Below are 22,332 nucleotides of genomic sequence, written 5' to 3' on the forward strand. Positions count from 1 at the left end.
CGCATGGAAATGTTATTTTAAAGCCTTCCTCGTGCTGCAAAACCCCACTTTGGGTTCCGTTTCGGTATAAAATAATTCTCCGATCCCGGCGGGACCGGCGGGGCTGTGTGGCAGCGGGAGGGCTCGGTGTGTGTCTGTGTTCTGTATCCCGCTGAGCTCCGTGCGCGGTGCGAGCCGCGGGCCCTGCCCCGGGCCCCGTTACCCGCCCGCAGGGTGGGGCCGGTCCCGCCCCGGTCCCGCTGCCCACAGCCGGGCGGGGCGGGGCGGGGCCGCTCGGGGCCGGTGTGAGCGCGGGCGGCGGCGGAGCGGGCCCGGCCTGGAGGTGAGCGCGGGGCGGCGGCTCCGGGCCGCGAACCGAACCGGGCCGGGGCCGGAGCGCGGGGAGCGGGCGCGGGGCGGGAGCTGAGGGGGCCGGGGCTGAGGGGGCCGGAGCGGCGCTGCCGGCGAGCGGCGCCCCAGGCCGGTGGCTCGGCCCCGCCTGCGCGGCCGCGCTTCCGCCGCTGCCGGTGGTGCGGCCCCGGCCCGCGGCGCTCGTGTGAGAGCCGGGCCGGGGAACGCGGGCCGTGCTCGGCCAGCCCCGGGACGAGGCGCCGGCTCGGGGGCTGCCGGGGCCTGGGGAGCGGCTTCCCCGGGGCTTAGAGAGCGCCTTCGCTGGGGCTGCCGCAGGTCCGGCCTGGGCGGCTTCGCCCCTGCCCTGCCGGGCTGCGAGTGTGAGGGCAGCCGCGCCCCGGCACGGCCCGTCCCCGGCACGGCCCGTCCCCGGCACGGCCCGTCCCTGACCGCCTCCGTGCGGGCACCCGGGCCGGGAGCGTCCTGCCTGGCCCGGCTGCTCGGTCCGAGAGGCGCTGCTGAAGCGCCGCTCACCTGGCTGGGACCGGCCGCGGACATTCCCCGCTGTCCCCGCCCATCCAGCTCCGTCCCGGCCGGCGTGTGCAGGGAGAGCCATGGAACCCTTCGGGGCGTGAGCTGGGACGGGCCCTAGGGGAGCCTGAGGTGCGGCTCAGGGAGAGACATCGCTCCTCTCACCATGGAGCACTCGGAATCTTCACCGTCTTCGCTGCGGTGATGGATTCCTGGTGCATCATTTGTGTCAGCTCAGTGCAGCTGTGCTAACGGGTGGCTGTGGCTTAAAGAGTTAAGAGAGGCAAGTTTGCTCTTTTGTACTTCCTTGCTGCTCCGAGTGTAGCTATTGGAATTAACACCCTGCTCACACTGCTGGGGAACTGGCCTCACTTCAGATCTGCCTCCTGCATGGGTGAGGGATGGAGCATGGACCCTGCCATGAACCACTGACCAAAAGACACCGTGCTCAGAGGAGCTCCTTGGAAAGCCCTTGGTGTCATCCAAGTGTGCAAAGCCAGATTGAAGGGGCTAGAAGTAAACTGGTCTAGTGGAAGGTGTCCCTGCCCATGGCAGGGGGTTGGAACAAGGTGGGCTTTAAAGTTCCTTTAAACCCATGCCACTCTATATTTCTATGATCTTGCATATACTTAGATATAAGCTGCCTTTCCAGATTTGCTGGTAGCTGAAAACGCTGTCTTGCTTCTGAAAAATATGTTTATTCCATCCAAATAGAAGATGAAACTCATTGTGACTTAAAAGGTATTTTGCAAAGCACCTGGTAAAAATGAAAAGAATATACTGCTACCTAAATTTTGTTTTGTTTGCTCCTTCATTTAGGGCTGAGAGCAGCACTCATTCAGTCACTGTGCTTCAGGGAGTAGATTTAACTTTAGTCCCTGGGTCCCAATTTGTAGGAAATGATCAGGAGAAACACTAGGTGCAAGCAAGTTCAGGGAGAGACAATGGAAGGAAGATTTTTTTTTATGCCAGAACACCAGTGTTGTGGTGATATTATATTTTAGTTTTGCATTGTTGAGATCTTGTTGTGGCTCACTCATGGCAGGAAGCTCTTGGTGGGATGTTCTGCTCTGCTCTGCCTGTAGAAATTCTGTTCTTGGAGCTTGCAGCCTGTCTCTAGCTCATTTTCCTCCTCCTTTCATAGTCAGCCCTTGAACTGAAGTGTTTCCTGAGCCATGACACTGTGGGTTTTGTCCAGAAATGCCATATGTGTAGTCAGAGTACTTAAAACACCCTATGTAGCTGTGGTGGTGAAACTGCAGAAACTGGAGGTAGTGCTTGGCTTGGCTGGCACTCCTCACACATGGGCTGGTGGAGGCAGAGGGAGCAGACTGGGACATCTGGGGGTTGTCAGCAGCTCTGGTGGCACCAGTGGGGTGCCTTGGCAGGGAGCAGGGTGTGCCATGGGGGGGATGCTCCACTGCTCTTCTGTGCATCATGCTTCTGCACACGTGTGTTGTGCCCAGTGCTTGTTTGGCCTTTAAAATCTGAATATTGGAAATATTTTTAGGAACATGTCATCAGTGAGACGCGAGATCAAGCCCCACTGAGTTCACTTTTCCTGTTACCACCAGTGGGGAGGGACTTTGACACGTGCAGTTCCTGTTTGGTGTGACTCTGGTCTCTCCTGGCTGGTGACCAAAGCTGGAGAGTGCCCAGGAGCTGCCCCTGAGCCCGGCCTTGGGGGGCCTGCCTGCCTTCCTTGGGGCAGCAGCTGCCTCCAGCTGGAGGGGAGGCTGCTGAGGCTCTGCAGGGCTCTTCCTGCTGCTGCCTCTGCTCTTGCTCCCTGCATTTTTTTCCTTTTGAGTAACTGCAGAGTGTGTCTCTTGCAGGAGCTGTTTATTCAGGAGGGAATGAGTGCTCCTGGAGCACTAATTTTAAGAGTGGCTGGCTAATAAAGAGCCCTGTGAGGAGTGTGACTGATCCTGGGCAGCTCCAGGTGATCATGGGCTTCTGAATGCCAACAGCAAAAATTTACCATGGCATTACCTGATAAGGGACATGATAACAAGGGCATACAGGTGACCAGATCAAGCTCTGGTTTTCCTTCAGATTAGCAGTTAGCAGAAAGAGATACCCAGTTTACACCTCTGAATTTTGTTGTTAGGGTGCTTTTAAAATTTATGACCTAAAAGTTTTCCTCATTGGCTGTGTGGCCACATGGACCAAGAAGTTCAGCCAAAGAATACACATGAAACACCCTAAGAAAAAAACTTAATGATTATTTGTCACCCAAAGCTGGGCACAGGGCAGCGTGTGCCCACTTTTAGGGTTAAGCTCATCCTTCATGCTGGGTTTGGTTTTGGGTCCCTGGTGCCTGTCTAGAGTTGGGCAGTGGCGCTGGGGAAGGGTCTGGAGAGCAAGAAAGGTGAGGCACAGCTGGGGGAGCTCAGCCTGGGGAACAGGAGGCTTAGGGGAACCTTCCTGCTCTCTGTAACTCCCTGACAGGAGGGTGCAGCCAAGTGGGGGTCAGGCTCTGCCCCCAGGGAACAAGGGGCAGCACAAGAGGAAATGGCCTCAAGCTGTGTCAGAGGACATTTACATTCAATAGCAGGGAAAATTTATTCACTGAAAGGTTGGTCAGGCATTGGAACAGGCTTCCTAGGGCTCTGGTGGAGTCTCCATCCCTGAAGTGTTCAAACATGTGTGGATGGGGCACTTGGGGACATGGTTTGGTGGTGTAGGCAGTGCTGGGTTAGGGGCTGGACCTGATGATGTCAGAGACTTTTTCAGTCATAATTATTCTGTGATTGTCACACTTTCTTGTTGCATGGGAGGCTGGTGACATCTCTGGGTGCTCTCACCTGTGCTGCTTGCTCAGGGCTCTGCAGGGGCTCAGAGGCCCCACAAATCTTGTGGTGGCTGTGATTAGGTGGGGAGGCATCTCTCTGCCCTTCTGGAGTAAGTTTATCTCTACAGGGATCTACAAGTATAAAAATAAAACCCCCAAAAAGTGAAAATGCACTGGGCTGCAAGCTAGGAAGACATTTGACCAGTCTTGATGTGTGTGAGAATTGAAACATAAACACCCCCAAGCAATTAGTAAGGACATCTAGGGCTGGCTTCATTCAGATCCTTGCAGTAGGCTGCCTACCTACTCTGAGCACAGAGACAAAGGAGTGTTGTCATGAGCTGCCTTTCTTCTTTTCTGACAAAACACTTTTACTAAAACAATAACCTGTCCCTCCTTTGGACTGAAGCTGTCCCACTGCAGTGCCACACACTCTTGTGTTGGCACACACTGTGGTGTTTGGGTAACTCACCCAAAAGGCCCAGGCAGCCTCCCTGGGTGCTCCTGCTGCCCAATGCTCAGTGCCAGGGGTGGGCATGGGGCAGGGGCAGTGCTGCATTCTGAGCACACAGGCCTCACCTTTGTGTAGACCCCACTGTGGTTCCCCATGCAAACATCACCACTGCCCTGGTGGCATGGCAGAGCTGGGACAGCCTCGTGGGACATTTTCCCCATGTCAAATTAAAGATTGGCTCTGCACAGCTGCCACCAAGGCTCCTGTGTAGGAGTCAGCCTACACTCACCAGTGCCTGTGTCTGTAACTGAGATTTTTTCCCACTGATTTAATGTGGATATAGCACAAATTTCTGGTGAGGTGAGGAGCTGTTACCTTGTAGCAGTGCCTGATGAGGGCTCTGAGCTGCCAGCAGCTGAGGTTTTGTATGAATCATCATTTTGGGGGTGCAGGAAGTTAATAGTTCTGTTATCTCAGTGTGCAGTGGGATGGTTGGGTACCCATGAGAGGCACCTGCCTTGCCCTTCTCTGTGCCCAGTGCTCATGCTGCTGGTGGGAGGAGGCTCATCAGCAGAAAAACCTTGTCAGAACCAAAAATGTTCATGTTGAGAGGGCAGAAGGCACAAGTTTGACTAGCCCATTTCTTAACCATGCTTCAGAATGCCTGATGGAGGCTCTGAGCTGCCAGCAGTTAAGGTTTTGCATGAATCACCATTTTGGGGTGCAGGAAGTTAATAGTTCTGTTATCTCAGTGTGCAGTCAGTGGGATGGTTGGGTACCTTCTTGTCCCCAGTGCTCATGCTGCTGTGGGAGGAGGCTCATCAGCAGAAAAACCTTGTCACAACCAAAAATGTTCATGTTGAGAGGGCAGAAGGCACAAGTTTGACTATCCCATTTCTTAACCATGCTTCAGAATGGTTGGTTTTTCTTCCCAGCTCTTGGATTTTAGTCATTATAGCACAGTTTGGGTTGGAAGGGACCCTAAAGCTCATCTTGTTCCAACCTCTCCCATGGGCAGGGACACCTTCCTCTAGACCAGGTTGCTCCAAGCCCTGTCCAGAGCTTCATTAACTTTCTTAGTGATTTTGCTAGTGGGATAAAGAATGTTAGATAAGGATTTTGTGATAGTGCCTCACTGAGTGGTATTTCCATCCACGATGTCAGTGTAAAATCTTTCAGGCTGTAACCCTAACCCTCTATTTCCTCCCATATTTCTACAGACTCTGCTTGCTGTTGGAAGATGGGAGAGATAGAAGGAACCTACAGAGTTCTGCAGACTCCAGGCTCTCGTTTGGGTGCCCAGAAGAGCTCAGGGGTGAGCACCTTGGAGCCAGGGCAGAACCTCCTGCCTGCCATGGCCTCATCGCCCGCCAAGGCGCACGAGCGCGACCTCCCCGTCAAAATCAAGATGTTGGACAACACAGTGGAAGTTCTTGACATTGAGGTAAGAGAGATTTAAACCTGACTTCAAGCACACTGAGCCTCTGAGAATTTAAAGCTCATAAGGATGTGCCTCTGTAGAGAGCTGGGACATTTTGAGCCATGCAGATTCCTGTTGGGATTTACCTGCTTACAAGCAGTGATAGCAGTTGCATGGCTTGTTTTTTAAAATCTTTCAAGTATAACAGATGTTTTGTGTTTTTAACAGACTTTAAATCCAAGCACATACTGTAAGGAGAGTTTTTGTTTGTTGTTTGCTTTGGGGGAGCAGCAACTGTCTCCTGCCAAAATGTTCTTGCTTCCTGAGCTGCATGCAGCTTTGTCAATTTGGCAGCTGGGAGAGCACAAGAGCTTTGCCTTAGTTACTGCTGTATATTAATTATTTTAAGGGTTTGTATCCTCTCCAAGTAAACTTGCTCTTATTTGAAAGTCTTTGATTGCCAGCATGGGAGGGATGCACCAAAGCAGTGTCAGTTCAGTGTTTCTGAAAATGTTGATTTAAAAGTATGCTTGGGGAATTCTGCCATGAGACATAGAAGCCATGCACAAATTAGGGAGATTCTGCTTTGAAACTAGTTTTTTTTTCTTCCAATTCTTGTTACATTTTCAGCATTAACCTCTGAGTTAAATTCTAGTTTACCTGGGATCTGTTGTTAGAAAACAACTGTGTTGTAGTGAAGATACTCAGCTATCAGACATTCTACATTAGTATCAAACTGTCATCAGTAATTTAGAATTGCCACTTGGAGCTTTAGTTCATTGCACAGACTCAAAAAAGGTTTTTCAAATAGAGTGAAAAAGATGGCTGTGGAACTCTGAAGAAATACTGGATTTGGGGATGTGTTCCACAGATTCTGTCCAGCTGTTCAAGTCTCAGATGTGAAATCTGTTTTTTGTTTTTTAGAGTGAGGCTGTGCCTGTATCCTCCCCTTGAGCACAGAGTGTCTGGTGCTGCAAACCCACCCATCCCTCATGTACCACATAGCACACAAAAGCCTCTTTTTTTCCCTTTATGTTATGTTAGAATATTTTTTTACAAAATCTGCTGACTTTGGTTCTTTTGAAGGATAATTTTATTTATTTTTCCAAGTTGATGTAGATGTGCTTTTGTGTTTTGATTCAAAAAAGAAGAAAACAACTCCAAGTAACACCCTCAGCTCTGTAATTTTGAAAGTCAGGGCAAGGCCAGGTTTCTGGGCTTTCAGCTGTTGTGCTGTATGTGTTAACCATAATTAGGAGCTGTCTTAGTTTGCTTTACCTGGAAAGCTCTCTCTGATTATGGCACCCACGGAAACACCCAAATTCAGGCACTAGCATAATTAATATTGTGCTGCTTTTCTTTATGAGATCAGTTGGAATTGAAAAACTTAAAAACCTCATGCCTGATGCTGGGAGTGATGAGGAAGAGGGGTCAGCCTTGGGTCAGCCTCAGAGCACTGAGCACAGAAAGGTCCAGAGTCAGCAGCTGTGGCATTGCAGTCCAGCTAACACTGCCTCCATGGCCTTTCAGTTTTGGCTAAATAAGGTAGCAAATGATAGAAAACAGGCATGAGGTATTAAACTGTGACCATCTGCCTGATTTCTCTGGTGAGCTGTTGGGATAGCAGGAGCTGCTGACTGCTGTTTGTTGTGGAAAATGGGAATTTTTCACTTATTATTGAGGGCAGGAGTTAGGAAAAGGCAGTGACACTGCTGAATAGGTGTGTGTGCTAGCACAGTCATTTTTCAAAAAGCAATTAGAGAAACTGGTGGCCAAGCAGCTGTCCTGGAGGAGTGCAGGGTCACACTGCCAGGCCACTTGCCCATTCTCTTTGCTTTTGTAATTTTTGTCACTAGCTGTGAAAACAAGATGTGATCAGCTGGGGTTTGTGTTTGATTCAGGTCAGCTGTAGTTTGTCAGTGCAGTGGCACTCACTGCCTGCCTGGGGAGATGGGGTGATCCCAAAAGGTGCTTTGGGGCTTTTTTTACCAAATGATTTTGGGAAAAATCATTTTTCTGTCTGTAAGAGCTATGGCAAGTGACTTTTTATTGGGAAAAGTGGTGTGTCAGTGGAAGGACAGACAAGACTGAGTGTAGGATCAGCTTCCCTGTGCAGTGTGGTGGGGAACCTGCTGCAGTAACCCTGTTTATTCCTCCCTGCCTAAAATGAGCCACAGGAGCATTTTTAACCATATGGGATGAACAGAGTAGCCACAGCAACAACTTAATCCATGCAGCTTTACCTGTCATCCCTTCCTTTCTCCAAGATGAGTTTAAAACTGTTGCTTCTCTCCTGGCAGGAGTTGGTGGTTGCCCTTTTTGGTAGCCCACTTGACTTCTTAACTTGCCAAAGAGCAAGGAAAGAGACTGACAGAGTGATGTCATGGATGGAGAGAGAACAAAATGGGAAAGAACAGTTTTTTCTTTGTGTTGTTGGTGTATCTGGAACAGTTTGCTGAAAGTTCCACATAGCTACATTTTACCACCTTTTATGTCCACTGGCTCTGTCCATTTTCTCCATCTGTTTCATAAGGTTTGATTTCTAAGTAGGAATTTTATTAATTACTAAGAGGGAATTATTCTTTAAAGTGTGTTGGGCAGAGACTTCCTCCAATGAATCTTATTTGGATGTTAAGGGATGGAGAAATACTCAATGTTTTCTGGAGTTTAAAACAACTGAAAATGGACTATTTATGGGTTCTCCTTTCCCTTCCAAAAGAGAAGAGAGAATGAAACATATCCATTCAAAGCTAGGCTGCAATATTCACTATTTCCATGAGTTGTTTTTTTTCCCCTTTTTACAGCCAGCTTGTTTAGTCAGCTCTAATCTGGCATGTGCCATTTCCTGGGTTACCTGGCCTCTTCTCTCCAAAATAAGTCCAAAGGGAGGTTTTGCAGACTGTGAGATGAATGATTGGTAAATTCAATTTAGTTCACACTTCAAAGTAATCAGGGTTTTACAGCAGAAGTTCTGCCAGCTTTCCAGATTTTCTGAAGAGATTAAACTTGGAGGCTTTTGATCAGGACAAAAATGTGGCAGACTCTTAAGTGAAAGGGTCTGGGCTGGGTTGAATTCACCAAAATGACATTTAATGGAATTGCTGCCAGCAGATGATGTTTAATATTTGGCCTGTGTGATATGTGTCATTTAGGAAATTCTTTTACATGAAATATTCTCTCTGCTATGAGGAAGTGCCCCAGAAAAAGTAGTTTATATTATTATGCTTCAAGTTTACTGAATTGTTTGGGGAGAACTTGGTGCTTCTTCAATGGCATGTACTTCCTCTTCTCCTTCTGCTTGGATGTCAGATGAAATTTGGGAATCAAAAATATTTGTACAATATTTTTTTTCTTTTGTGCTAATCTTTGTTGGGTTGTTTTGAGAACAGAAGTAATTTCTTTTTAAGTTTTTTTGGTATGTAATGCAGTAATGAAGTTCTGCATCCCTGCCATGCTGTCTGAGGTGTCCCTCTCCCTCTGACAGGGGTGGACTCCACTGCCATTCTTGAGAACAGACTAATTAGATAAGATTACACTGTAATTTCCCTTTAGTTTATTATTAATTAGTGTCCTCTCACTGCTTTTGTCTGCTTTGTTCATTGATGTACCCTGCAAAACTATTAATTACCACAAAACCAAAGTGGCTCATTCTGTACTAAATGAAAATGTGTACTTGATTACTCTGACAGTGATAGTGCCTTTGCTGGGCACTTCCTTGGCTTATTGAAATTTATAAATTGCATTAATAAAAGTGCAAAGCTACTCTCCATCCTCATGTTTAGAGTGGAATAGAATAACTCTGATTATTCTGGTTTCTGTGCAGTCTGCAGTTATCTGTGATTGAAAAGGTGCCATGAAAGTGGCTTCCCCTGGGATGCCCATTGTTTTTGAGCAGCCATTGGAGGCCCTGAAATCAGGAGCTGGGCTGGGGCTGCAGGAAGTTTTTGGGATGGCAGAGGAAGCAATCTGACTGCAATATCCTTCCCATGGTTTGGGGAGTGTTTCCCACTCCTGCACATGGCAAATGCTCTCTCAGCAGCAGTGTTTTGGTAGCTTTAGTGCCCCAAAAACTTCCATGGGGATAGTGCAGAAGTGATGTAGCTTTTACCTGCTGTTATTGAGCAATTTAAAGTAAGAAACATGTGTTAAACACTGAGACAATGCTGTGGGCACTGAAAAGCACTTGCTGTGTGCCATGAGGAGCCCTGGGCATGCTGCTGGTGGCACAGGCAGCCCAGTCCTGGCTCTGGCACTTGTGCCCCCCTGCCTGTGCCTTGCTCTCTCTGTGCCTGCTCAGACCTTCCTGCCATGAAGGCTTTCCCTTCTGTGCTGTGAAAGTATCAGCAGCTTAAATATGTGAGGAATCAAGCAAAATCCTTGCCATGATTTGGGGAGTGTTTCCCACTCCTGCACATGGCAAATGCTGCTCTCAGTACCAGAGTTTTGGTAGCTTTAGTGTCCCAAAAACTTCCATGGGGATAGTGCAGAAGTGATGTAGCTTTTAACTGCTGTTATTGAGCAATTTTAAGTAAGAAATATGTATGTTAAACACTGAGATAATGCTGTGGGCTCTGAAAAGCACCTGCTGTGTGCCATGAGGAGCCCTGGGCATGCTGCTGGTGGCACAGGCACCTCCTGCCTCTGCCTTGCTCTCCCTGTGCCTGCTCAGACCTTCCTTGCATGAAGGCTTTCCCCCTCTGTACTGTGAAAGTATCAACAGCTTAAATATGTGAGGAATCAAGCAAAATCCTTGCCATGATTTGGGGAGTGTTTCCCACTCCTGCACATGGCAAATGCTGCTCTCAGTACCAGAGTTTTGGTAGCTTTAGTGCCCCAAGAACTTCCATGGGGATGGTGCAGAAATGATGCAGCTTTTAACTGCTGTTATTGAGCAATTTTAAGTGAGAAACATGTGTTAAACACTGAGTTAATGGTGTGGGCACTGAAAAGCACTTGCTGTGTGCCTTGGGGAGCCCTGGGCATGCTGCTGGTGGCACAGGCACCTCCTGCCTGTGCCTTGCTCTCTCTGTGCCTGCTCAGACCTTCCTTGCATGAAGGCTTTCCCTTCTGTGCTGTGAAAGTATTAACAGCTTAAATATGTGAGGAGTCAAGGAATAGTCTGCTGCTGAATCCTATTAAGTGCTCTGCTGGAGGAATTGAGGTGCTGTTGGTCAGCTCACAGTGTTTTTCTTCCCTAGCCAGGAAGAAATAGTCAAAATTCCAGAAAGAATCATAGCCAGATGTTTGTCATTGCTTCAGTTTGAGTCTCCTAAATATGGCAAATAAGCTGCCTTAGGATTTATTTTTATCTGACCTCAGAAGAGAAAGTTAGTAATTCACTCTTTGAAATTTGCAATTATTACAGGCTTTAAAAAGAAGGTAACTAAAGCTTTGCATTTTGTGTGCTGTTTGATTCCACTATATATATTTTTAGGCCTGTTATTTTGTGTTTGGAAGCTGGACTTTTTTGATGCCATGTAGGAATGTGGTATGGGGTGGGGAAAGGTGAAACCACAGCCATTTTATTGACAGACATTTAGAGTGTGGGTTTTGTCCATTTTTTTTTTTTTTTTAGGAAAAATGTGATTTTAAATCGTATAAGCCAAAATTATTATTTTACCGTTCTCTTGACCTTAGGTGTCACATTATGTGTAAAGAAAATTGAGTTGTGCTGCAATAAAGAAAAAGCAGTCTGAATATCCCTGTGCAAAAAATTGGCATCTTAAAACGCAGAAACCATTTAGGAAAATGGTGATCAAGTGTTATTACAGTCCTTGAAGTATTAATTTTTAATAGTTGTGAATTGAATTTATAACAGTTTGTGTGACTAGGCAGGTGTTTGTTTCTGTTTTCATAATCTGCTGATGTAGAATAGTGAAAATCAGCTGAAATCAGTCTTATGCCATTCAACCAAAATGGCTGTAGGAAATGCTGTATTCTACAAAAAAACCAAGAATAAGTCCACTGGAAACCTTTTAAACCTTTTTTGGGTGTGGGTGGCTCACAGATGGGTAATTCTGTAAAATACAGGGAGCCTGAAAGGGAAGAAACCCAAAAGCAAACCAAGAATCAGCCCACGAGCAGCCAAAGACAGCTGCAGAAGTTCAGTGTGCTGAGAGCAGAGAAATTTTAGGTTTGTGCCTACTGGAGAAAGGGACTTAGAGCTGAGCCAGGATTTTGTGTCATGGTACTCCCAGGGTTCAGAGCACACAGACTTGGGGATGTGCATTTAGCTAAACAGGGTTGCAAATGCACACCTGTGGGTCAGCCCTTTCTCCCTGCAGCCAAATTCCTGTTTGGAAAGGCAGTGCTGCCTACTTGGGTAAGAGACAGACCATATATATGGAATATTTAAAAAGCTGTGCTATGGTGGCAATGCCTGGCATGAGAGATTTACTGTTCAAGGCTGGAGTGTTGGATATGGGAGGGGAGTGGGCTCCTCTCTCTGACTGAGCAGTCATTCATTAGTAAAAACAAGAATTAGAAAAGGAAAAAACCCCAAAGCTTTGTAGGAACTCTGTTAGCACTGTCTGACACATCTTCAGCTGAAATAAAGCAGGAGAATGTTGCTGTGCCCTCAGCCCACTTGTCAGGCAGGCAGCCTGAAGCCAGGGGTGTAGGAAACCCCTGCTGGAAATGGGGAAGTTAGAAAAGCTTGGCCTTATCTAATCTGGCTTGTGGGTATTTATTAACCCATCACCACCTCTGCTCAAAGTACAGTGGGGAGTGATGTTAGGACAGCTGGGACCACTTCAGTTTTGCACAAAACAAAAGGGACTTTTGGCCTTTTCTGTAAAAATACCCAATTTGTGTTTGTCTTTTGTCCAAGGAGTCTGTCATAACTGTCTTCTAGATGTTTTAAATTATTTCCTTTGGGCAGATTTCCTCAAAGAAGTGTCAGCCTGGAGTAGCCTAACACCTTGCAGGGGAAGTGCAGTCTCTGGGTGCTGTAACACCTCTCTTAGGAGGGAAGGCTGGGAGAGCTGGGATTGTGCAGCCTGGAGAAGGAAAATCTCTGGGGAGCCCTTACTGAGGTCTTTGAGCACCTGAAGGGGCTCCAGGAGAGCTGGAGAGGGACTTGGGACAAGGTTCTGGAGTGGCAGGACACAGGGAATGGCTTCCCACTGTCAGAGGGCAGGGATGGATGGGATATTGGGAATGAGGAATTGTTCCCTGGGAGGGTGGGCAGGCCCTGGGACAGCTGCCCAGAGCAGCTGTGGCTGCCCCTGGATCCCTGGCAGTGCCCAAGGCCAGGCTGGACAGAGCTTGGAGCAACCTGGGACAGTGGGAGATGTCCCTGCCCATGGTAAAAATTGCAATGAGATGGGTTTAAGGTCCCTTCCAACCTGACCTATTCTGTAATTGTATGAAAGGCCAGATCAAGTCTGGTAAATGTGGGCATGGATGATGGTTTTGAGGCAAAAGCACAATTAAAGTTGAAAGACTTGCAATTTTAGTGAGGTGGTGTTTTAGTTTTTTTTTTTTTTTTTTTTTTTTTTTTTTTTTTTTTATGAACAGAGGAAAACAGAGTATTTTCTATGTTTAAAATGACTTAAAAGTATAGAGTTTTATTTATATGCATGTACATGCCTATGAGATGAAGCTGTGCAAGGTCCCAGGAGCAGCAGCACTCTGAGTGTGTGGGGTGGCCAGGCCTGAGGGAATGGCTGGAGGAAGGTTCAAGGGGGAAAAACTGAGATCAGTCTCTTGACTTCTCATTCCTTCTCTTTATTACCTTGTGTGAACAAAGGAGGTGCTCAGACTTTCTGCTGTGAACCTGAATTTGGGATCAGCTGCCCCAAAGCTGCTCCTCTCTGTGGTACTGTCACTGTTGTCACCTGGATGTTTAATTATTAACAAGCAAGAACTCTGGTGCCAAATCATCCAGCAGTACCTGTGAAACTCTGTCCAAGGATGTGGCCCAAGTTAATGAATGTGCTTCCTTCTTCCCCAGGTACTCTACAGCAGTTTTATTCTGAGTACTCCAGGTATTTCAGCACCATTTCTAAAAACTCAGGACCATTTTCTGTGTCTACATGCTCTCTACCCAAGTATACATTTCCCAGTCTCATTCATATAATTCCCTCCCTTTTGGGAATGTCTTCCCATGTCAGCCAGTTGTTGTTTTCCTACTTTCAGACATCCAGCAAGTCTAGCCACTCTGGAAAAGCTTGTTTGTTGGGTAGAGCTGGTTCAGTGCTTTGACATTGCCTTAAATGATCCTTTAAATGATCATAATTTTAAAGCTAGCCTTAATTAAATGAGCCAGAGGCTTCCATTTCTAGAATAATTTGTCTGGCTGTGGATTCTGCTTTAAAAAACCCTGACAAAACCACATCAAAAGCAACCACTGAAATCCTAGGAGAAAAAAAAAATGGGAGAGTGTCCTAGAATTTTATTTTTTCTCCTAAACAAAAAAATGCCCAGTATGGAGTGTAATAATGGAACTTTAAATAGCTCCAAGATTTTTATTTGAGTTTGTAGCTTCCATAGTTGAGTAAATGATACTTCAGTGCAGTGTGGAAATGCTGTAACACAATAATTCTTTTTTCTGTAACATAATAACTTCTTCTTTTTTATAAAGAAGAACTTTCAAGATGAAAGTGAGCTCTATCTCATTTTGTGATAATGAAGCTGCATCCTGTGCTCTGGAAGCTGTTAAATGCTCTGCAGAATATTCTTGATGTGGTCTTAGTAAAGTCAGTATAGAAGGGTGGATAAAATAAATGTATTTAAATTCCCTTTTCTTCACAAAGAGTTAAAAGAAAAATTGAAAGAATTGAAGCTTAAACTTATTGTTAAATGTTCAGATGATCAAAATAAAATAGTATTTAAGCAATTTGGCTGAGCACATGAAAAGAGTGTTAGACAGAGTTGTTACCTGGTGCTTGTTTTAGTGGGGAATCAGGGAGTATTTTCATTGGAGTTATTAGTTCCTATCAGAACTGAGAGAACCAATAAAGGACTGCAGAGGAAGGCAGTTGTTTCTTGCTTTTCCAGTCTGCAGATTGAATACTGGATATGGAGCTGTAAGGTCATCTTGTTTCAGCCATGAAAGCACAAAGTTGATGACTGGTATTCCTCTAATACCTCCTGGTATTAGATTATTTCCTTCTTTCTAATAAAGATTCTGATGTCCACCCTGCATTCAGAAATGCAGTTTTGTTTACATGTGGCATTAATGATGATTATTAACAGGGACTTTGGAGAGTGTTTTTTCTGTCTCACGCTTCATTTGGACAGAGATCTAACAGATTACAGAAGGGTTGGAGATAAACAGAGCTATCAACTCACCAAAATGTTTGCATATTTCTGATTAAGAAAGGAAATAACAAATCTATGTTTAGCTGCAATTTGTCTATTTTTTTAATTTCTTATAAAGTGAAAAATCACTTTTTCATTAGGAAAACTTTTAAAGTGGCCTGAAGAAGAAAAACCAATAAAAATCCATGCTGAAGTGGCCTTTATTTAAATTTATTTAAACAGGGTGCTCTGTGTTGGCTGCTTGTGAGTGATGATGTCAAACCTAAACTTCTGCCTCTCATGCACATCCACTGTTAACTGGAGGAATTGCTCTCCTGAGATGCAGATTTCTGATTTCTGTGACACAAAAATCCAAGGTGTTTGCTGCTGCTTGGGTCCAGTGGCTCTGCACAAGAGTTTCCATTCTATACCTCAGCTTTATAACACTTTTTTTTCCAAACTCTTGACTTTTGGACTGATTTTCCCTTCCAGTTTATCTGCTGCCAAAAGTGGATTTCTTTTTTGGAAAGTTGGAGCAAGGACAGCATGCCAGTTTTGGAAGATGAGAGTACTAGTCCTTATGAAAATATGGGGGTTTTTGGTTTTTAAATTAAAATATGTGGAAACAGAAAGTTAAGATGTCCTGGAAAACAAGTTTGGGAGTTAGAGAGGAAGCCTTGATTTTGAGCTATGATACTGAGCTGAAAACCCTAGGCTGAGTTTGCATTTCTCTCTTCCTAAGTTCAGACATTATGGCAGAGGGGGGATCTGCCATGTAGCAGTGATATTTGAGAAAATAGCAAATAACACTGGGCTTGATTGTCCCCCTCTGCTCTGCTCTGGTGAGATGCCATCAGGAATACATGGATCTGCTGGAGTGAGTCTGGAGAAGGCCATGGGGATGCTCCAAGGGCTGGAGCCCCTCTGCTCTGGAGCCAGGCTGAAGAGAAGGAGCCTGGACAAGAGAAAGCTCCAGGAGGACCTCAGAGCCCCTTCAGGCACTCCAGGAGAGCTGGAGAGGGACTGGGGACAAAGGATGGAGTGACAGGACACAGGGAATGGCTTCCCACTGTCAGAGGGCAGGGATGGATGGGATATTGGGAAGGAATTGTTCCCTGTGAGGGTGCTGAGGCCCTGGGGACAGGGTGTCCAGAGCAGCTGTGGCTGCCCCTGAATCCCTGGAAGTGCCCAAGGCCAGGCTGGACAGGGCTTGGAGAACCTGGGACAGAAGAAAATAGAACATTCCTGCTCTCAGATATTTTAATTTGCATTGTATTGAATTATTCTAATTCTATCACTAATTTGGCTTTGAAATGAAGAAGGGTAGATTTAGATGAAATGTTGAGAAGAAATCCTTCCCTGTGAGAGAGGTGAGGCCCTGGCACAGGGTGCCCAGAGAAGCTGTGGCTGCCCCTGGATCCCTGGCAGTGTCCAAGGCCAGGCTGGACAGGGCTTGGAGCCACCTGGGACAGTGGGAGGTGTCCCTGCCCATGGCAAGGGGTGGCACTGGGTGAGTTTTTTAAGGTCTCTTCCTACCCATACCATCCTGTGATTATATTGTTCTATAAAACAAAAATAACCGCTGTTACTACTTAAAAAACATTATATTTTATTCCTCTATCCTAAGCACTCCTAACATTAAATATGTTTATTCTTTTGATAAGGTAAAAAATAGAGATATTTCCTTGAGGCAAGAACCTTCAGCTGGGAGTGGTTGTTCCTGTTTGATGCTGTCTGAGCACTGGGAGGGGTTTGGGGTTTGGTTTGGGGTTTCTCTTGCCACACAGGGCTCTCTGTGCCATGGCTGGCTGTCAGGGTACCTGCTGGCACTTGTGCAGCTTTGAGGGAGCTTTTAAAGTTTGATTTCTATAGTGAAATATTTTGAAATAAATCTATTTTGAAATAAATCTATTCTACTTATCAGTCTTTTAATGGTGACTCATTAAAATTATCCACAGTACAGTTAGAGCAGGGTCACCAAGGAAAGCTGTTGCTAGCTGCCTATTTAGGTTTTCTGACCCATTTTTTCTTCTTTTTAATGTGAAATATAATATTTAAAAATTAATTTATTTTAAAATATTTTTATGTGAAATATAATATTTTTGCCCCATTTTTTCTTCTTGTGTGAAATACAGCAATATTAGTAGTCATTGTCTGGGCAGAAAATAAAGAGTAATTGAGAGGTTTGGAATGGAAAGTATGCTATGTTGTGAATTTGTATTGAAAGCAGGACCTTTATGAAATGCATTCATGCAGCTACTTGCCCTGCTGTCAGAATTACAGTAATTAAGAAATTACCTCAAATATTTTGCTTTGTGCTGCTTTTATGCAAATGAAACAATGACATGGAGCTGCCCACTGTGTTACTTTCATTTCTGTCTGAAAGGATGGTTATAAATGCAATAAACAACTTGAGGAACCAAATACTCCTAGGAGGAGTTTTCCAAAAGAATTTGAGACAAAATAATAAAAGACTGTGTTCTGTCTCAAGCTTTTGAACCCCATTTTTATTTTAAAATAAAATGAATACTGTTCTTTCAAAATGTGATATTTATCCTTTGAAGGATGCAAAATGATACTGAGCTTAAACTGAGGTTTTTCTTAGCTTTTCATTGAAAATGACACCCAAAATTACAGTTGGTAACCCAAGCAAAATTATTTTACACTTTTAACATTTGGATGGCACCTTTATAATTTAATTGGTTGCCAAGTGATTCCAGCTCCAACCATCTAAATTTCTTCATCTCCAGTTTCTCTTGAAGGAGCATGGACTTGACAGTGGAAGGGGAGAAGTGCCAGGGATCTGTGCCATAAAACTTATTTTTTTGGGAGAGATGAAGGCAGCTAGATTGTCTTCAGGCACAGAACTTGATGGAGCCAGAAGATGTGGCTCAGTGGGAAAGGAAGAAAGCTGTGTATTAAAATCCAGGTGGGATCATTTTAATGCCTGTGTGGAACTATCCCTGCACACAGATCCCTTGACAGTGCAGCACAGTTTGGCTGTAAAACTTGTCTGATTGTCAGCAGGCATCTTTCAGGAGTGAATCCAACTGTGTCAGCTCTAACAAAAGGTGGTTGCTGGAACCAGAATTGGTTTTTTGTTTCATGAATGAGAAATCAGAGACCTGGGTCACAGGACATGTCCTGTTCAGAGGCTTCTAAAGGTTTGTACCACGGAAAGGCAAAGTGCATGTCCCATTTTCTGCACATGAGCTTGGTCAGGGTGTTGCTGCCTCAAAAGTGTTCCCTTCTGTGCGGCCTGGGAGAAGGAGGTGTACAATAGACCTTTAAAAACAAGGGTCCTACTAGATTTGAGGATATTTGCTTCTGTTACTATTTTAAGATTCATGCACAAGTCCATTGAGGAGCAGCTGAGGGAGCTGGGGGTGCTCAGCCTGGAGAAAAGGAGACTCAGGGGTGCCCTCACCAGTCTCCCTGAAAGGTGCCTGTGCTCAGCTGGGGCTGGGCTCTTTCTGCAGCAGCACTGACACAGCCAGAGCACACAGCCTCAAGCTGTGCCAAGGGAAATTGAGGTTGGATATTAGGAAAGAGTTTTTTACAGAAAGGTGATAAAGTTGTGGAATGGCTGCCCAGGGAGGTGGTGGAGTCCCCATCCCTGGGTGTGTTTAACAAAGCCTGGATGTGGCCCTGAGTGCCAGGGTTGAGTTGAGCTGTTGGGGTTGGGTTGGACTCCATAAGGTCTCTTCCACCCTATTCACTCTAAATAGCAAGAGATGTGTTTCAGTTGAAAATTAAAAAACTTGATTGCCAAAATTCATTCCTCCAGGCATAAATGTCTCCTGTGGCAGAGTCTGTAACCTGCATGGGAAACGTTCAGGAGGCATCACAGAAACAATGTAATTTACTGGAGATGTGGTTTATCATTACCTGTATCACCCTTATTTTGTTGTCACCATTTAAAAGCAAAAACCCATACCCACAGAGTCTTCTGTAAGCACAGATTTTGGCTAAAAAAGTGCAGCTGTATTCTTCCCAAGAAAATGCCATTTTAGACATCATAAAACCTGTTCAGAAAAAGAGATGAGTACTCATATTCATGTACCATGTCAGCACTCATCCTGGCATCTCTGTACATCTGCAGTCACTGAGAATTGCATCATTTCTCCTGACTTGCAGTTTTATTTAGTTTATTTAGGGGTTTCAGCATTAGTGGCCTGAGCCAGTGTGATACCAAGAAACTTTTGGAATGATTTGTGTTTGCACCAGATGAATTCACCTGTTTGAAGCTGTGACTGCTCTTACAGGTACCATGGCTGGTGAAAGCCTGAGTGAGAGGTACAAGCCCATCTGGTGTCCTGCTTCTGTGCTTTTCTCTGAGGTTCCAGGGTTGCATTCAGTCAGCTTTGCTCACACCACTGCAGATACCAAAGCTATTTCAGATTTGCAGCACTGCAGGACTGTCAGACTTTTTCTCTATGAAATTTTAGGTTTTTTTAAAGTTATAGAGGCATTTGCACAGTTCTAAAAGCATTGACAGTTTATATCTTTTTCCTGTAAGAGGTGATTACTTTTGAATTTTTTTATTCACCTCAATCATGTGAAACTGTTTTCCTAATGTCTCCCCTTGTTTTTTATCTTTTAAGCCTAAAATAACACATTCTTGCCCTCAGATACTTTAATTTGCATTGTATTAAATTATTCTAATTCTGTCACTAATTTGGCTTTAAAATGAAGAAGGGTAGATTCAGATGAAATGTTGAGAAGAAATTCTTCCCTGTGAAATTCTTTCCTGGTGTGAGAGTAGTGAAGTCCTAGCACAGGGTGCCCAGAGCAGCTGTGGCTGCCCCTGGATCCCTGGCAGTGTCCCAGGCCAGGTTGGACAGGGCTTGGAGCAGCCTGGGACAGTGGGAGGTGTCCCTGCCCATGGCAGGGGTTGGAACTGGATGAGTTTTAAGGTCCTTTCCTACCCAAACCATCCTGTGACTCTGTGATAATTTATTATAATGCCTAATACTTTTAAAGCAGATACTATTGTGGGTGTGTAGAGTCATGACAGAACTCTGTGCCTGCTTTGATGGGAAAATCATAGAGTCTTCCATCACTGGACTTTTCCAAATGAACCAAACCACAGTGGCATCAAGGCTGTCAGTGCATTGTGCTGGATAACCCAGTCATCCATCCAGAACGGTGCCACACCCTGTCCCACAGCTGGGGCACTGCTTTGTGGCCCAAGGTGGAGCTTGGTGGCCATGCAGGGTTTTGTGTGTTGCTGGGATGGGCTGGGACAGCCTTTTGGGGTGGCCATGCAAGGTTTAGGGTGTTGCTGGGGTGGGCTGGGACAGCCTTTTGGATTCTTTGCTGGGTGATGCAGATGGGCTGATGTGTGGCTTCAGCAGTGCTGGTTTTCTCTGGTGCCTGCTGCAGTGAGAGGTGCAGAGCAAACTGAGTGACTGAAGCAGCAGCCCCAAGTGTGGATGTGCTGTGGAATTCTCCTGCTCTCTCCTGTAGCTGCTTTCTGCTGCTGTTTGTGGCTTTGCCCCTAACTGGGCTCTCAGGAGGGGTTTGTGAGTGAGTTCCTTGAGGGAGATTGGTTGACAGGGTTCCCCAGGCAGTGTGGTGTGAGAGGAGGTTTGGTTGGGTTCCCGCAGGCATTCCCAGCCTGGGGGTGTCCCTGGGGCTCCTGCTGTGGGCAGGAGTGAGTGAGGGTCTGTGTGCAGCAGGGTTTGGCAGCTCCTGCTCCAGCCACAGCCCTCAGCTACACAAACAAACGTGTGGGTTTACTGAGGGAGCTGCAAATAGCCCACAGCTGCTCTCCTCAGCTCTCTGCTGACCCTGCTGGCAGCAGGAGGCTGAGGGTAGGTGACCTCCAGTGGGCCCTGTCAACTTCAGTTCCTCTGCTTCTGTGAAGGATTTTTGTGTGGAGTCTTGTATATGAGATGTTTGTGTGTTACAGTGACAAGAACAATGTGAATAATCTTTGTAGTAATAGTAGCCTCTTCGAGCCAGGTCTCATTATCTCTTGGAGGTCTAGTACTCACCCAAGATAGCTCAGCTCCCTTTGGAGGCTTAAAATCAGCAGGATGGCTTCTGTTGCAGTGTGGAAATAAAAAGGTTTAATAAAAGGTAAAATAACAAACAGAGAAAAATCGAGCCAGGTGCAAGAGGTCCTTCTGCCCCTGGTAAAACACCTTACAAGAGGGATTAGTTTCTTTGTTCTCTTCTTTTTCTAGTAAATTGTCTAGGCAGGACTTTTTGGCTTCTGTCCAATTGGCTATCCTTAAATTGGAGCTAAAGTCCTCAAGGTCTTATGAGCTGGCTTTTTCACCAAATTGAGGAGAAAAACTTCTGGGTTTCTTTCCTTTTTGAGGGGACAAAGCATAGTTTTGTCACTCCATCAACAAAAGGCACATTTCTATACTTTGTGATATTTTTCTTCAGTTTATAAAGATGCCATTTGTTTTTGCTTATTCAATAATAAGAATAGATAAACAAGAATAAACTTATTCTTATTTATTCTTATTAATCTCACTGTAACTTTTTTTATTATTATTTCCTTAGTCAAAATGTTATGGCCAGACGTTATTGACAGAAGTTTACAAGCATCTGAATTTGATTGAATCAGACTACTTTGGAATTGAGTTCCAGAATATCCAGTCATATTGGGTGAGTACAGTTCCCTGACAAATCTGGGATTATAAAAAGGTTGGGTGAATGCAGTTCCTTGAGTGACAAAAATGTCTCAGTCTGCTGCAGTTTCCTGTAGTCTCCTGTGGGATTATCTCTTGGATTCTTGTAAATCTGTTTTACTCAGCAGAATGACAAGAGCTATTGAAGAAGAAGGGAGAAGAATCAGATCCTGCTTCTTGTTAAGTCTCAGAAATTGTATAAAGTTAAATAGCTGCTGATGTTCCTACTTGCAGGGACAGAAATAAAATCCTCCTTTCCTCTGAAAGGAGAAACATGAACTCAAAGTGTACTCTGCAGAGCACTTATAAAATCAAATTGTGGTGTGTAATTTTGGTAGTGTTCATATTTATCTTGAGTTAATTCAGTCTTCAATTAATTTTCCTGAAGAGCCATTACAAACCTCTTTCTAATCAACAAAAACCTCAGCAGGCACAAAGGCCTGCAAGCTTTTTAAATCATTGATCTAGATCAATGCTGACACCTTTAAGCCTCCTAGTCACTTATCCTGAACCTTGCAAAGAGGACAATGTGACTTCTAAACTAGAAAATGTTCCCCAAACTTTCCTTTCATTTTGATTTGTTTTGGTTTTTTTCAACTTTTTTCTTAATTACTTTTTTTTTAGTTTTAGGACTCACATGCAGAGAATATGATGAGAATATAGGGAGTGCTAAAGGCATTATCCATGCTGCTGTTGAGCTGAGGAAATACAATAAAGCTTGTTTAGTTTCTGTTGCTTTTGCATGGTGTGCAAACTGTGCTTTTGCATGGTGTGTTCTGCAGCTAATGATGTTCTTAAAATCCTCAGCTGTCTCACAAACAGGGCAGTAAGCATCAAACATAATTGTGTTGTAACAATTTTCTCTTTGGAAGTGTGGGGAAAATAAAAGGTTGAGCTTCCAGAATATTTTGCATTG

General features: G+C 45.2%; 1 protein-coding gene across 3 annotated transcripts in view; it reads left to right on the top strand.

Moving 5' to 3' along the window:
* Positions 1–267: 267 nt before the first annotated feature.
* FARP2 (FERM, ARH/RhoGEF and pleckstrin domain protein 2) overlaps positions 268–22,332 on the top strand; it is a 76,901-nt gene continuing 54,836 nt past the window's right edge. For all 3 annotated transcript variants that reach the window (XR_010029148.1, XR_010029149.1, XM_063166599.1), the window contains exons 1-3: positions 268–322; positions 5,327–5,550; positions 21,289–21,393. Coding sequence is in view for 1 of the 3 variants with exons in the window: in XM_063166599.1 (XP_063022669.1) it covers positions 5,347–5,550; positions 21,289–21,393 (309 nt within the window). In the remaining 2 variants the exon portion in view is untranslated. The remainder of the gene's footprint in view (positions 323–5,326; positions 5,551–21,288; positions 21,394–22,332) is intronic.

The sequence above is a fragment of the Melospiza melodia genome, chromosome 12 (assembly GCF_035770615.1).
Source record: "Melospiza melodia melodia isolate bMelMel2 chromosome 12, bMelMel2.pri, whole genome shotgun sequence".
NCBI classification, from domain to species: domain Eukaryota; kingdom Metazoa; phylum Chordata; class Aves; order Passeriformes; family Passerellidae; genus Melospiza; species Melospiza melodia.